The 17,491-nt window shown below is 39.4% G+C and overlaps 1 protein-coding gene across 1 annotated transcript; it reads right to left on the bottom strand.

The window, feature by feature from the left end:
- Positions 1–3,216: 3,216 nt before the first annotated feature.
- Positions 3,217–3,540, bottom strand: LOC108462101 (uncharacterized). The gene has a single exon (XM_017762097.1). It carries the CDS (start codon positions 3,538–3,540, stop codon positions 3,217–3,219), a length of 324 nt encoding a protein of 107 aa, XP_017617586.1.
- Positions 3,541–17,491: the final 13,951 nt, after the last annotated feature.

Genomic DNA, 17,491 nt, shown 5'->3' with positions numbered 1-17,491 from the left:
AGTTTCAAAATACACCAAATGTTGCCAACTATAACTCAAAATTCCAAATTACACATTGTACGGAAAATATCTGACTTTCTTCACTATGTAAAAACTTTAAATAATAGCAGAAACCTAACTAAAAACCGTGTGTGAAAATTTCAAAATGATGTTCAGAACCGAAATCACGTAGTGTAACGAAAGAAACCAAACATAAACCCATACCACAGTTTGTATAATCGTCTTACAAATAACCTTAAAACCAACCATATTAACTTATGAAAAATTTTAATCAAACTGAACCAAACCAAAGCTTTCTAAGACCTCCCATGCACCGAATCCAGAGCTTAACAATGCGAGTTACCTAAAAGGAATGAAACTAAGAGGGGGTGAGCTATGCGAACTCATCGTGAGTCCAAAATAAAAAACAATAAACAAAAACAGAGTAACACATCGAATATTTTACATGAGTATATGCACACAAATCACATGCAAAAGAAACTCAAACCTGTAATCCAGTATACAAGATGTATTCAAAGCATACCAAAACATATATTAATTAAACACACTTATTATATTAATCAAATTTCCAACACACCAACTCCCACATAATCAAACATAATGTAATAGCCCAAACCTGGCCTGGATGTTATGGTTGATTATGGCGATGTCACATTGAAGTATTTTTTGCAAAGTATAATCTCGTTGAAAAACCCGTTCTTTATTTAACCTCTTTATGTAATCTTAAGATACGTATACTCATTTCCAAAATCTAAGTCATTTGTCAAAAGTTAATCACATTAAATTTTTATTAATTTTAAAAATATTATTTCTTGCAGAAGCTTTTAAAACATGTTGCGTGAACGTGGTGTTTCAAAAAATATTTGTCTTTTTGAAAACCTGCGTCCTACTACTAGCACAAATAAATCAAAATAAATAAAACCCCGAAAATTAAAGGTTAAAAATTAAAGAGGCCTTATTACAAAAACAAATTACCCAAAATAAAACTATTATAATTTAAACCCAATAAGAAAGTTCGTGTAGTTGTGTGGCCACCTTTGAATCCCTCATAGTATCGACCCGCCTAAGCCTGGGGATTACCTGTACAGATAAACAGATGGGTGAGTTATGGAAACTCAGTGTGTAATCCCATATCAAAACCAAATAGTGAGCATAAACAGTCTGGGCCTAAGCCCAATTCAGTCACGGTTCAATTTCAGTCAGGGCCTTAGCCCTTTACAGTATCAGTATCAGTGTCGGCCTGAGCCCATCTCAGTAACAGGACAGTATAGATATGCAATCAATAAATCCTACCCAACCAGCCTCTACACTCTATCTCCGTCCAACCCTATACTCCATGTAGGGATAAAATCAACCCACCCATCCCTACACTCCAAGTAGTTTCGATTGCGGCACTAAACAGTATTTGCAGCAGAGCTACCAGTACAGTACACTTCCTCCAATCATAATAAATCCCATCCCCATGCAACATAACATGCATCATGTCATAGTATCATACGTTTGATTAATATATATAATGGCATGCTTAACCATAATCATACATCTCATAGAGGCATATCAGTCATTTTACTATGTAGGGGCATTTCAGTCATTTTATCAATTAGGGGGTCTAGGTACACTTACCGACCCAACAGTAGGTCTACAGTCCTCTCGAGTGACCCGCCCAACCTTAACAGTCAAACAGTGAAAATGGGCCCACGACTCATTTTGTGGCCCACAAAGCCCATAAATATCCTTTGGCCGTGTGGATACTCAACCTAAAATTCTCCACATGTCCATGTGGTTTACTCGTGTGGGACCCATATGCCCGTGGGGCCCACATAGCTCATTTTGGCTGAAAATGGCCCAAAACGGCCTCGGCCCATGAAATCGCTCATGGCCAACCTCAATGATTGTAAGCCCATGTTTAGGCATACAGACTACCTCACGAACAAGAACACACCTATACAGCGTCAACATCCACTTATTTCGACTTTTATCGATTTCTATAGTCATAGATGCGTTTGTACACACCTGATAGGATTCTTGGTACGAACATTCCTGGAATAATTCACACCTAAAACATAAGACAAGGTCATGACCAATGTTAGTCATGCTTAATACAAAAACAGTTCCCAAACGAGCTCGTTACTGTCACTTACTTCCACTGCTTCAAACGATATAGCCTTACAAATCTGTAGGTAAACTGAGTTCAACACGATTAGATACTTCCAAAACAATACGACATGACCACATGTTAGGAACCTAATAGATTAATAAAAAACAACACTACTTACAATGTTTGAGACATAACTTCTGTCCTTACCGAAATACTTATCAACCAAAAGCAACTCACGTTGGATAGAACCAGCTGCTAGGAGAAGAAAAGTCGACAAAAGAGGGAGGATGGAAAGACCAAATATTAAGCCAAGGAACAAAGAAACACCAAAGCAAATCCCCCCTTTTGGAGAGAAACTGAAAGTAGGAGAGAGAAAAAGAAGAAGGTATTAGGTTTAACAATGCAAGAAGAGACACTCGATAAAAGCCGAAGGAATAGAGGGAGAAGAGAAAGGGGTATTCGGCTACAACAAACTAAAATGAAGAGAGGCAAGGGAACAAGAAGCAATCGGTCAATCAGAAGGTGAATAAAAAGGGAAGAATTGAAAGGGAATGGAATAGGGAGTAATCGGCCAAAGTTTGAGAGAAGGAGAGACAGAGAATATTTAGACAATGAACAACATGGGAGAATAAGGTTGCAAAAATAGAAAAGGAGATACCCAAATGGTCTTTTGCTATGTTCGGCCCCAAGAAGAGAGGGAATAATCACTCAAACTGAAAATGCAGAGAAAAATGCTAACCCAAAACTCCCTAGCACTAATCGGTTTCTAGAGAACAAAAGAACAAGAACCAAAATGTTCACAAAACCCGAAATAGAGTACTCAAACTTACCAAAGCCGAAAGTCTAGAGTGCAACAGTTCAAATTCGGTACACTACTCCTTCTCCCCTCACTTCCCATAATTTTCTCCACAATATTCTCCTAGAATTCGGCTGTACAATCCCCCACACCCATCAAACACTTAACCACAGTAGATACACACTTGTGTCACAACCATACAGAAATAATCACTTAGGATTTGAGGCGTTACAACTCTACCCCCTAAATGAAAATTTCAGCCTCAAAATTTACCTGATCAAAACAAATGAGGGTATTGTTGTCGCATCGCCTCCTCAGGTTCCTACGTGGCCTCCTCAGAACTGTGATTATGCCAAAGTAGCTTAACCAGTGGAATAGACTTCCTCCTCAAAACCTTTACATCACGCTCTAATATTTGAACTGGTTCTTCTTCAAAAGTCAGGTCTAGCCTAACCTCAATTTCCTCAATCAAGATTACATGCACAGGATCAGAGCGGTAGCACCTCAACATAGAGACATGGAAGACATCATGAATCTGGTCCAACTCTGGCGATAACTCTAACTGATATGCAGCCAGCCCCACATGTTTCAGTATGCGGTAAGGCCTAATAAACCTAGGGCTCAACTTGTCCTTCCGACCAAACATCAGTACCTTTTTCCATGGTGAGACCTTGAGAAAAACGAAGTCCCCCACAAAATACTCAATCTCCTTATGCTTCAAATCCGCATAGGACTTCTATCTGTCTGATGCTGCCTTCAATCGATCCTGTATTAGTCTAACTTTATCCTCGATATCAGAAACTAACTCAGGGCCTAGAACAAGCCACTCGCCCAACTCAGTCCAACACGAAGGAGTACGACACCTACGACCATATAATGCTTCGTAAGGTGCCATCTGTATGCTAGATTGATAGCTATTGTTATAGGAAAACTCTGCTAACGACAAATAGCCTCCTAACTGCCTCAAAAATCTATCATACAACTCCTCAACACGTCCTCTAGTATCTAAATCACCCTCTCTGACTGACCATCTGTCTGAGGATGGAACGCAGTACTAAAGTCCAACCTTGTACCCAAAGCCTCATGTAACTTCTTCCAGAAGCAAGACATAAAGCGAGGATCTCTATTAGATGTTATGGAAACCAGTACCCATACAGTCTCACTATCTTAGACACATATAGTTTAGCCAACTTCTACAAAGAGTAATCGGTACGAACTGGTATGAAATGGGCAGACTTGGTCAATCGATCCATGATGACCCATACCAAATCCTTCTTAGTAGGCATTAGGGACAGCCTACTAATGAAGTCTATAGTCACTCTCTCCTACTTCCAAAGTGGAATTTTGACTGGCTGAAGCAACCCTGTCGGTAATTGATGTTCAGCCTTAACCTGTTGGCAAGTCAGACATTTGCTCACAAAGTCAGTAACTTCACGCTTAAGACCTGGCCACCAATATAACTCATGAAGGTCTCAGTACTTCTTGTTTCCACCAGGGTGCATAGCATAAGGACTACTATTCGCCTCTCATAGTATAGACTGCCTCAAATCAGTATCTTTCGATACACAGACTCTCCCACGGAATAAAAGCACCCCTTCACTATTCAATCCAAAATCTGATGTGTTACCACGCTCAATCTGTCGAAATTGAGGACCCAGTGACTCATCCTCCAAATGCTTACCCTTAATCTGCTCAATCCACGTCGGTTTAACTTGGAGCTCAGCCAACAAGCTACCATCATCAAATAAACTGAGGCGAGCAAACATCGCCCTTAGATCAGTCATAGCCTTATGGTACAGTGCGTCGGCCACCACATTGGCCTTCTTAGGATGGTATTCGATCGTACAGTCATAGTCTTTATGAAGCTCAATCCATCTACGCTACCTAAGATTTAACTCCTTCTAAGTGAGGAGATACTTGAAGCTCTTGTGATCCGTATAAATGATATACTTCTCACTGTACAAATAATGCCTCCAAATTTTAGAGTGAATACCACTGTGGCCAACTCCAAGTCATGCGTCGGATAATTCACCTCATGAGTCTTAAGCTGATGGGATGCATATGCAACCACCTTACCGTCTTGCATCAACAGACACCCTAAACCAACATGTGACACATTGCTGTAAACAGTGAACTTTTTCCTAGACTCTAGCTGTATCAAGACAGGGGCCTCAGTCAGAACTTTCTTGAGCTTTTCAAAGCTCTCTTGCTACACATCAACCTAGTTAAATGGAACACCCTTACGCAACAACTTAGTTAGAGGTGCAACAATTAATGAAAACCCCTCAACAAATCGTCTATAATACCTGCCAGTCCTAGAAAACTATGAATATCAGATATCATCTTAGGCGACTTCTAGTCTAGAACAAATTTAAATTTCTGAGGATCAACCCTAATACCTTCGGTAGATACCACATGACCCAGAAATGTTACCTCTCGCAACCATAATTCACACTTATTGAACTTGGCGGACAGTTACTTCTCCCTCAGAATCTATAGCACCACTCGGAGATGTACATCATGTTCATCTTCAGTTCTCTAATACACTAGAATGTCATCAATAAAAACCACTACGAACTGGTCCGGATAGGGTTGGAACACTCGGTTTATCAGATCCATAAATGTCGCTAGTGCATTCATCAATCCAAATGGCATCACTAGGAACTCGTAATGACCATAACAAGTCTTAAACGCTGTCTTATATACATCAGTCTCTTTAACCCTCAATTGATGGTACTCCGATCAGAGATCAATCTTAGAGAAAACTGAAACTCCACGAAATTGATCGAATAAATCATCAATCCTCTGTAAGGGGTACTTATTCTTAATGGTCAATTTATTCAATTGTCAGTAATCAATACGCGTGAGCATGGATCCATCTTTTTTACAAACAAAACCGGTGCTCCCCATGGAATAATTCACACTGTCTGATAGGATTCTTGGTACGAACGTTCTTGGAATAATTCACACTTCCATTGCTTCAAACGATGTAGCCTTACAAATTTGTAGGTAACACGAGTTTAACAAGGTTGGACGTGAAATACTTATCAACCAAAAGCAACTCATGTTGGACAGAACCAACTACTAGCAGAAGAAAACTCGACAGAAGAGGGAGGATAGAAAGACCAAAACTTCAGCCAAGGAACAAAGAAATACCAAAGCAAATCCCCCATTTTTAGAGAGAAATTGAAAGCCGGAGAAGGAAAGAGAAGAAGGTATTCGATTTAACAATACAAGAAGGGACACTCGATAAAAGCTGAAGGAATAGAGGGAGAAGAGAAAGGGGTACTCAACTACAACAAATAAGATAAAGAGAGGGAAAGGGAATAAGAAGCAATCAGTCAAACAGCAAGGTGAATAAAAAAGGAAGAATTGAGAGGGAATGGAATAGGGAGTAGTCGACCAAAGTTTGAGAGAGGGAGAGACAGAGAGCATTCGTCCAATGAACAAAAAGGGAGAATAAGGTTGCAAAAATAGAAAAGGAGATACCCGAATGGTCTTTTGCTATGTTCGGCCCCAAGAAGAGAGGGAATAATCACTCAAACTGAAAATGTAGAGAAGAATGCTAACCCAAAACTCCCTAGCACTAATCGGTTTCCAGAGAACAAAAGAAAAAGAACCAAAATGTTCCCAAAACTCGAAATAGAGTACTCAAACTTACCAAAGTTGAAAGTTTAGAGTACCACAGTTCAAATTCGGAACACTACTCCCTCTCCCCTCATTTCCCATAATTTTCTCCACAACATCCGCCTAGAATTCGGCTACACAATCCCTCACACCCCTCAAACACTCCAATCGCCCACTAGCATAGAGTTCCACTGACATTCAACCACTTACATGGCACAGCAGCAAAATAAAACACTCCACTGCTCTTACCAAGATTCGAACCTCAGACCTCAAGTAACCACCACACACCACTTATCCCCTAGACCGGCAGGCACATTCTGTCATGTTATAAACACATTTATTTAAAAGCCTACTGACTAAAGACAATGTTTCTTTCTACAAAAACAAAATTTTTGCACAAGCCAATGCTTGAACCTAAGACTTCACAAACACTCCCAGAACACATAACCACTAAAATAGATACACAATTTTGTCACAACCATATAAAAATAATTACTTAGGATTTGGGGCATTACAGGCTGCTTTAAGTTGTTTACTGTAGAAGTGGGATCCTTCATCGCTTACGAACGCACAGGATGTTCTAGATCTAGCAAAGATGTTTCTTCTCAAGAATCTAACTACCTCTTTTGTGTCATTCGTAGGTAAGGCTATAGCTTCAACCTATTTAGAGACATAATCAAAAACGGGCAAGATGTACTAATTTCCAAAAGAACTTGGAAAAGGTCCCATAAAATTAATTCCCCAAACATTAAATACCTCAACTTCAAGTATCTTTGTTTGTGGCATTTCATCTTTTTTTATATACTTCCAGTCCTTTGGCATCTATCACTCCTTGTACGAATTCGTAAGTATTTCTGTTCATAGTTGGCTAGTAAAATCTCGATTGTTATATTTTTTGGGCTATTCTTTTTCCTCCAAAATGTCCCCTACATGGTGATGTATGGCACATTTGCAAAACTACTTTTATTTCTTCTTCCACGACACATCTTCGAACTAATTAGTCTACACATTGTCGAAATACATACGGGCCTTCTCGAATATAATTTTTTGCTTTTTGAATAATTCTCTTTTTTTTGCTACCATGAAGCTTTTGTTGGGAAAACTCCCTTAATAATTTAATTTACATAGTCTGCATACCATAGTGTTTTATTATTCCTATACCTAGTTTGATGTATATTTACCCTAAATAGTTGTTTATTAGTAAAAGTGTCTTTGATATCTTAAAAAAATTCTCCTCACTTCATTTTCTATTATGGATAAGTAATCTGCAATTTGATTGTTTGTGTCTTTTCTATCCAGTATCCACAAATCAAATTCTTGAAGCAACAATACCCACCTCATTAGCCTAGCTTTTTGTTTCTTTCTTTTTGATAACATATTTCAATGCAGAGTGGTCAGTGTAAACAAAAACTCTATTTGCCATTAAGGCTGAAATTTTTCACAAGAGAAAACAGTAGCAACAATTTCTTTTTCAGTAGTAGTATAATTACACTGCGCTGAATTTAGTGTCTTACTTACATAATGAATAACGCAGAAAATGTTGTTTCTCTTTTGTCCTAGCACTACTCCTACAACATAATCACTAGCATCTCACATTATAATAAAAGGTTTTGACCAATTAGGAGTAATGATTATAGGTGTGAAAATAAGTTTTTCTTTTATTACCTCGAAAGCTTTAATGCAATCCTGATTGAATATAAAAGGTGTCTCCTTTTGAAGAAGTTGATTCAATGGTTTAGAGATATGAGCAAAGTCTTTTATAAATTACCTATAAAACTCAGCATGTCCTAAGAAATTTCTTACTCTTCGAACTTTTGTAGGGTTAGGGAGATTTTTGATGACTTCGATCTTTTCTTTATCCATTTCCATAGTTTTTCTTGGTATTTGATGTCCTAAAACCCATCTTTCTTTGACCATAACATGACATTTTTCCTAGTTAAGTACCAGATTCCTTTTTTTCACGTCTTTGTAGGACTATCTCAAGGTTATCTAAACATCCCCGAAAATAATCTCCATATATTAAGAACTCATCCATAAATACATCCATGCCATCTTCCAACATATCAGCAAAAATGGTAGTCATAAATCTTGTAAATGTTGCGAGAGCATTGCCAAATGGCATTCATTTAAAAACATATGTGCCAAAAAGACATGTAAATGTATTTTTTTCTTGATCATTTAAATGTATTAGGATTTGGTAATATCCAAAATATTCGTCAAGAAAACAATAGTGCTCTTTTCCAACTAATCAATCTAACATTTAATAAATAAAAGAAAAAAGAAAATGATCCTTTTTTGTTGTATCATTCAATTTTCTATAGTCAATGCATACCCTCCAACCAGTGACTGTCCTAGTTGGAATTAACTCGTTCTTAGCATTCTCAACCACTGTTAACCTTCCTTTCTTCGAAACACAATGTGTAGGGCTAACTCATTCACTGTCAAAAATTGCATAAATAGTACTTGTGTCTAGCCATTTGAGTAATTCTTATTTCATCACTTCTTTCATAGATGAATTGAACTGATGCTGGGCATCTACAATTAGATTTTTCCCTTCTTTTAGTTTGATCTTGTACTGGCATAATGTCGAATTAATTCCCTTAATGTCGGTGATAGTCCATCCAATGGCTTTGTGTTTTTAAAATACTCAATAATGCTTCTTCTTGCTTAGAATCTAATCCTGTAGCTATTATTACAGTTAATGTATTGTGCTCTCCTAAATACCCATACTTCAAATTTCTAGTAACGATTTTAATTATAGTTCAGAAGGCTTATCAATGGAAGGAACCATTTTTTTCGTATTGGAAATTATTTGTTCTTGTTGCTCTCTAATTTTATGCCACCAATCAAGTTGTAAGGCTATCTCATTATTTTCTCGTTCAACATCATCTAATGTTTCCTCATCTGATTCATATTCATCCTGTCTAGCAAAATCTGCAATAGTTAACTTCAGGGTATTGTAGGCTTGTTGTTTTGGCTTAGATTCTACCAATTATTGCAGCTTTTAATTCCCGATGTATAACCTGAGTGACTTCATTTTCACTAAACTTTTCTAATATTTCTATGACTTCTATTCTTATCTTCTTCCAAACACTTTCTCTAGTTATAATGTCAAATTGTCGCTTGTTCTGGCTATCCAATCCATTATAAAAATGTTGAATTTGAATTGCAACATGTATACCTCCTCCCAATATTGACCTAAGGGTTGGTTTAAATCTTTCTCAGGCTTGCACTAACATTTCAATAACCTTTTGTTTATATTTGAATAATTTTTCGTGAGTACTAATTACCTAAGTCATTGGCAAGACTTGACGATGAAATAACTGCACAAAGTCAGTCTATGTAGTAACCGTATCTGGTGGGAGTGCATCTAACTAGGCTTTTACTTTTTCACCTAATGCAAATGGGATTAGTAATAATTTAACAACTTCTGTCGAGACACTAACATATGTGAAAGCACTGCATATATGTTTGAAATGTCGAAGGAAAGCTACAGGATCCTCTTTTGTATAATCATTAAGCCTGATATTAGAAGAAATCCATGTTAATAATGAGGGATTGACTTCAAAATAAGGACTATGGATCATGGGACAGGTGATACTAGGTCACAACCAAGTCAGTTAAAAAATAAGTGCTCCTAACACCTGCATCATATTGTTAGAGGTCATTTATCAGATAAAATCCTCAGGGTTTTCAACGGCCACCTTATCAACAAGAGAAGAAACCGAACCTTGAGGAGATGCTCTCAAAATTCATATCAATGTCAGAAACCCGTTTCTAAAATACCGAGACAACACTTAAAAATCAATAAGCATTGATCCAAGGACTCGAAACTCAAATAGGCTAGCTATCCAAACTAATCTTCGAACGACCACAAGGTAGCTTGCCATGTAACACTGAACCCAACCCAAGGGAATAGCTCAACGCAATTAATATCCAGAATGATGAAGGAGTTGTTGAGCCTGAAACAAAACCAAGGCAAGAAACAGTGGTAAGCAAAGGGAGAGATGAGGTAGATCAAAATACAAACAAACCAGTGACTGTTGAATATAAACCTCATGTGCCATACCCTAAAGCGACAAAGAAATACCGCTCAGACGAACAATTCGGTAAATTCCTTAAACTTTTGAAAAAATTACATATTAACTTACCGTTTATTGAAGCTTTGTCGCAGATGCCAAATGCAATGAAATTTTTAAAAGAGCTTGTAGTAAATAAGCGGAAGTTGGATGAAGCATTGCATATGGAGCTAAATGCAGTCTGCTTAGCTATTCTACAGAATAAGCTACCCCACAAATTGAAAGATACAGGGAGTTTTACAATTCCTTGCATAATTGGTAGTTTAGATATAAGTATTGCATTAACTGATTTAGGGGCTAGTATTAACTTAATGCCTTGCAAAATGTTTAAGCAACTAGGTCTTGGGAAACCTAAACAAACTAGGATGAGCATTTAATTGGCAGAAAAAACTATAAGATTTCCTAAGGGTATTATTGAAGATGTACTCGTGAAAGTAGATAAGTTCATATTCCCCGTTGATTTCGCTGTTCTAGACATATAGGAGGATAATAACACCCCTTTGATTTTAGGGAGGCCCTTTTTAGCAACTGCTAAAACGATTATTGATGTTGGCACAGGTGAGCTTACACTTCTTGTGGGAGACGAAACGATCACCCTTCAAGCTTGTAATTCTGGTACCACATTGAACATTAAAGGTAATAGTCCACACCAATCTACTAAAACTGACAATATGACTTTGCAGAAATTAAGCTTTAAAGAAGTTCACGAGCCATGTTCCAGAAATGATAATGGACCCATTCATGAAGAACGAAGGCTACGGATAGAGGAGCTAGACGAATGGCGAGCACACAAACTGAGAACACATGATAAGCCCAAACTACACCAAAACAAGCTCGATACCTCTCCTACTCAACTTAAGATTGGTGATAAAGTCTTACTAGATGCTGCAGATCCCCACATTGTCACTACCATACCGAATGAGGAAATCCCTCTTCCGGTACTCAGTATTTTTCCATTCGGTACAGTGGAGGTGAGTCACCCAAAGTTTGACACTTTTAAGGTAAACAACACTCGATTAAAACCCTATTTTGATGAGATTGATAGCAGGAATGAGGAGTATAAACTCCTCGAACCACCCTGACCAGTCACTAGAGAGGTAAGTCGAGCTTAGACTATAAATAAGCGCTTCTCGGGAGGTAACCTGAGCATTAACATATTTTGATTTCTTTATTTTTAATTTCTAACACTTTGAATTATTAACTTTATCTTTGAATTGCAAAGTTTTTCAGCATACACGGCCAGGCACACGGGCGTGCCTAAAGCCGTGGCCAAATAGGGGAAGAAATACGGCCGTACGATACGGCTGTGTGGAAGCAGGACATGATTTCCCCAAAATATGGGATGCGATAAATCCCCATGGCTGTGTGACATGGCCATGGGTGAACTTGATAGGTGAACACGGGTGTGGGAATGGAAAAACACGAGCATGCTAGGGGCAAGGCTCGATTCTATTTCTTCGACATGGGCGTGCGACATGCCCGTGCCATGAAGCCGTGGACAACAATACACGGGCGTGGTACCCTAACCCACGGGCATGGGAGAAGCGAACAAAGCTAGGTACGAACGTGCGACATGGCCGTGTACCACACACGCCCCAGACACACGGGCATGGGATAGTAGCCGAGCACGACCTAAATTGTAAAATTTGAAAAACATGGGCTCACCTTCATAGTACAAGAGCGTGGCCCTAGGCCGTGTGCACCTCTCTATATAAGCAAATCACTGTTCATTTTCCTCTTCCTTTCAAAAACCTAGCTGAAATCTCCCTTTCTCCACTCCCTAATCCCTATTCCGGCCACCATTCCCTAGATTCTCACTTCCTCAACCCCCAAACCACCCTAAAATCCACTCCCCCTGCATCAATCCTCTCTTTCCCCTCTCTTTTCCCTCCATTTTTCCTCCACATGACTGAACACTCACGCCCCACGCCCGTGCTCGCTACCAACACGCCCATGTGCCACCCTACAGCAGCTTTTGGTTCACTTTCCCAACCTTGTTTTTCCAATTTGCATTACTACATTGGTATTTTATATGCCTTATAAAGATATTGTTACTATTACCAATCTATTTTAAATAAGTTAGGAATTTACTTTAGTATTTTCTATATTTGCATTGTTTAAGCTACTAAATAACATATACTAGTTTTAGGATTTTTGCCTAACTGATGATGCATCTTTGATTCCAGTAAATGTTTCTGAATAATCGTATAAATTCTTCACCTCTCGCTTGATATCATTAAATGTTAACAATTCTTGGAACTACTATATCAATGCTCCTACATTTTCAAGTACCTTATGTTATCATCGAGAGGCAAGAAGGCTGCGGTCCTATCCTCAAAGAGACGTAGGGGACCGGGTTCTTCCTCAGTACGTACTACAGCCGAGGTTTGGCACCCATTCTTTGAGTTCCCGCAAGCTTCGCAGGAGGAGCTATTTCAAATACTACACGCGCGACCCCTCACTATAGGTCGCTGCATCGATTGGGCTACCGTAGAGCAAGTCTAGCTAGCTGATGCCATCCGCGCCCTCCTGACCACAGACCCATGGGAACGGTTCTTCGCTATTACCGAACCTACTTATTTATAGCTAACTTTAGAATTATGCTCTACTTTTCATTTACAAGTGGTGATGACGAACAATGACGACCCCAGCACCATTCACTTCTGATTAGGCAATCTAGTTCGTGCGATGAGTGTCCTAGAGTTTGGAGTCGCTCTGGGACTTTACACTAATGACTTTATGGAAGAGGAGGACATGAATGCACTACCACGCAATATCCACATTTCTCCCTCCTTGTGCTAGAAGGCTTTGTCACCACTCTCTTCCACCTACGACCCTAGCCGCTCGAAGGCCTCAGCTCTCACCCTTTCCCTATGATATCTCCATGCCATATTAGCACACACCTTGACCAGAAGGAGAGAGAGCACCGGTGTCGTCAACACCTACGACGCCTACTATTTATGGTGCATGGCGAATGCACACGTGACTGACTTGGCATATTTCATCGCTTTCGCCATTCGCCATCAGATCGAGCGGCATCGAAAGGGAGTAATCTCTATCGGCCCCTACGTGACGTGCCTTACCAGACACTTTGGCCTCCTCAACACCGTGGCCCAGTCATCAGTGCTTACACTGATAGGTCAGATGTCCCCACAGGGCATCACGACTATGTTACACATGAGGATGATCGAGCGCCGACGTGGGACCGATCCTCCTCAGTACTGTCTCACTCATGCCATTGACGAGGAGGATCTTGAGGACATTCCTGATTATGTCCCCCCACAACATAAGAAGCCTTCTACCACGCCACCTAAGGAGCGACCAGTTCATGCGGCTGCTTCATTGGCACACCTTTCCGACCAACTCGCTCACTTCGAGTAGTATTGCACTACACAGTTCGAGATGATTCGCGAGTGAAATCGGCGATGTGACAGACAGATGGATGACATGTAGGCCATGATGTAGCAGCTGTGCCAGCACTTTCACATCGCCACTCCAGCACCACTGTAACACCCCGAATTTGGGCCTAGAAGTATTGGGCCTTGAGTGCGGGTCCGTAAGGAGGTTGTATATAGGTATTTAATTGTGCAATGAAATAACACAATTAAATGTCCGCTTTGGTGGTTAATGGCCCTGAGAAGTGTTAGAGAAATCTTGGGTTCAAACTTGGGCTTTAGCAAAAATTTTGATATTAAGAGGAAAAAAAAAACCTGGATGCTTGGATGAGGGCTTTTAAATTATTGTGTTAAACAAATGACACAAGCAAGCTTGTAGTCTAGTGGTTGTGGCGTCATTAAGGTTGTATAGGAGCCTGGGTTCAAGCCTTGGCTCTTGCAATTTATTTTGGTTTTTTTTAAGGGAACCTGGACTTTGGCCTTTAGACCTTATAATTAATTGAGGATAAAATATGACACAAAAAGCCTTGTGGCTTAGTGGTAAGTAGCGTGTGGAGCATCTGAGGGGAGGCATGGGTTCGAATCCCATGGCAAGCAAGAAGCATTTATTTTGCTAACAGGGGGCAGCAAGAGTTGGTGTTGAATTTAAACTCTGATGTTGGAAGGATCCCACATCGGGAAGCTAACATAAGAGGGGATGCGAACCTGGCTTTAAATAGAGAGACCCATGAGAAGAGTAGAGGTACCTTTCTTGGCTGATCCCTTTCGCTGTATGGCGTGTTCGTTTGGGTTGGGCGACGGCTAAGAGTGCTTGGAGCGTGGATTAACTCCATGAGGTGTGTATTTCTTACTACTCTAGCTGTAGGATGGCTACTTCGGGCCGCGATGGGCCGAAAAGGGTCATGTGAAATTACCGAAATACCCTCAATTTGTAAAATTACCAAAATACCCCTGATTTACAAAATTATAAAAATACCCTTGACTTTCTAAAAATTATAAAAATACCATTGGTTTACAAAATTACTAAAATACCCTTGGTTTGTAGATTTACCAAAACACCATTGTAGGGTGAAATGACTAAAATACCCCTATTAGGTAAAAAGACCGTAAAGCCCCTGTAGGGTAAAGTGACTGTAATACCCCTGTATGGTAAAATGACGAATACGCCCTTATGTTCCGTATGACTGATGTGCTTAGGATTTACATATATTGATATTGGATTAGTTAAGTTTGAGTGACAGGTGGTGGTTATCGTAGGCGATTGATTTTGGAAACGTTTCAACTTCAACCCGTAACAGGTGTGTACTAACCCTCGTAATAGCTTAGATTAATATTTGCTGAGAAGCCGAAATGCTAAAATACCGGTATTTCGGGAACTTGTAATGTTGCATTTGGGTATAGATGCGATAAATACGATAAGATCAGTGTTTGGATCGATGGAACATGTAAGAACTCAATTTTGTGCACGATGGTAAGTTAGGCCTCAATGGGCTGGAATCGGGCCCAATGGGCTTCGGGCCCATTTGGGTAAAACTGATAGAAAATGGAATCTAGAAAAGTTGCATGTTAACACAGTTAGTACTATTGTAAAATTTGGATTATGTGGGCTTAATGGGCTAAATCGGCATTCGTAGGGCCTATTGGAGGTTTTGGGCCCAAAAGCCCGAGTTTGATAAAGTGGGTTAAAGATCATTGTTTAAACACTTGAAAATATTGATAATTGTTAATGAACATGGAAAACCTTGATATTTGGTCAAATTACGAAATTACCCTTATAATGTGAAAAATGACTGTTTTGCCCATGTGGGCAAGTGACTGACTTGGACTGTGTGGTTGACGGATTTGATTGTGAATATATGTTGGTGATATGAATGACTTGACTGTGATTGTTTGATTCAAATATGGGCATGACATTTTGCATACATGACATGTTGCATGGGTTGGGTTTTATAAATGGAGGAAGTGCTAAAAGGGCTATGCCCCAGTTTATCGAAAAGGGCTTTGCCCCAGTTTACCAAAAAGGGCTTTGCCCCAATTTATCAATAGGGCTTTGCCCCAGTTATTAAAAGAGGCTAGGCCTCCAGATATATGATAAAGCAGCTATGCTGCCAGTGGTGTGTTGGTTGGGTGGGTTGAATCATTCCCCACATGGTGTGTTGGTTGGTACGGGTGGAGAGTAGCGGATGGTGGGTCGAGTAGTCTCCCCAAATGGGCTTGCATACATCCATTGACATTACATGTGATATTGAAATGGGCCTAAGGGCCATAACGTTTACAGTAAAGGCTTCGGCCCAATGATATGATTTATGAAAAGGCTTCGGCCCAGTGATATGATTTATGAAAAGGCTTCGGCCCAGAGATATGATTTATGATAAGGCTTCGGCCCAGTGATATGTTTTGTGATAAGGCTTCGGCCCAGTGATATGATTTATAAAAAGGCTTTGGCCCAATAATCGTTAAACAAAAGGCTTCGGCCTAGTATATGCCAAGACTAAATAGGGCTTTGGCCCAGATTGTACTGACACTGTGTTTTCACTATTTGTTTGTTATTGGGATTACACACTGAGTTTTCGTAAACTCACCCCGTTTCTAACTGTGCAGGTAATCCTTAAGCTTAGATGGTTTGAAGTGCGAGGACTCAAGATGGCCACGCCATCGCTTTCGGTTCTTTAAATTGCAATAAGTAGCCGATTTATTTCTTTATAAGTTTTATCTTATTAATATTATTATTTGGTTTTGGGTTGTAATAAGGCCATTTTAATTATTTTTCGGGATTATTTTATTTTATACCCTATATTTTTCTCGATAACAATATGAGTTAGACCTAGGCGATTTCCAAAATGATAATTGTTTTCAAAATAAACGCAACGAGACAATTAATCGGTTTATCAAAAATATCGACTTAAATGAATTGCAACTCGTTTTTTTCAAAACTAACCTAGCACCAAAGTGTGGCAATGGTTGTGGGCATGTCTAGGATTGGATCCAATCAAGAGCATTGGTACTTAAGCAGCCTTCATGGCTCACCTCTTCTGTTTCGGATACCTACCTGGTGCACAACTTCCATTCACTTTATTAACTTAGCAAAGACTATCTTTTAAAACACTAAGAAGGATGTTGAAAGAAGCATTGGTTTTCTTAAAAACTTCAATGTGACACGTCGGATCCGGCCATAATGTCTGGGCCGGGTTTGGGGTGTTACAGCCACCACCTGAAGGCCCCACTGACGAGGATCATTGAATCCTCCTATCTTTTTATTTTTATTTTTATTTTCATTTCAATTTTATTATTTTCTTTTGAAAATCATATCTATATTAGTAAATTTTACTGTCTTCATTTTTTTCTGGTATTTCTAACAAGTAATCCCACTACGCTCTCTTTCACACCAACTCTTAATAAGCTCTTCATGATTCTACAAACTTCCAAGCAAAGCTGCTAGGAATATTTTACGGAATGAGGAAACAAATAGGGAACAATACCCAACAAGTGCCATGTT

Source organism: Gossypium arboreum, chromosome 13 (genome assembly GCF_025698485.1).
Source record: "Gossypium arboreum isolate Shixiya-1 chromosome 13, ASM2569848v2, whole genome shotgun sequence".
Classification (NCBI taxonomy): domain Eukaryota; kingdom Viridiplantae; phylum Streptophyta; class Magnoliopsida; order Malvales; family Malvaceae; genus Gossypium; species Gossypium arboreum.
Note: the sequence above shows the minus strand (reverse complement) of the source record. Positions and strands in the feature narration are given on the sequence as shown.

What these genes read in the sequence shown, in the direction of transcription:
- LOC108462101 (XM_017762097.1), bottom strand. Translation starts at nt 3,540, where the DNA reads ATGTTTGGTCGGAAGGACAAGTTGAGCCCTAGGTTTATTAGGCCTTAC.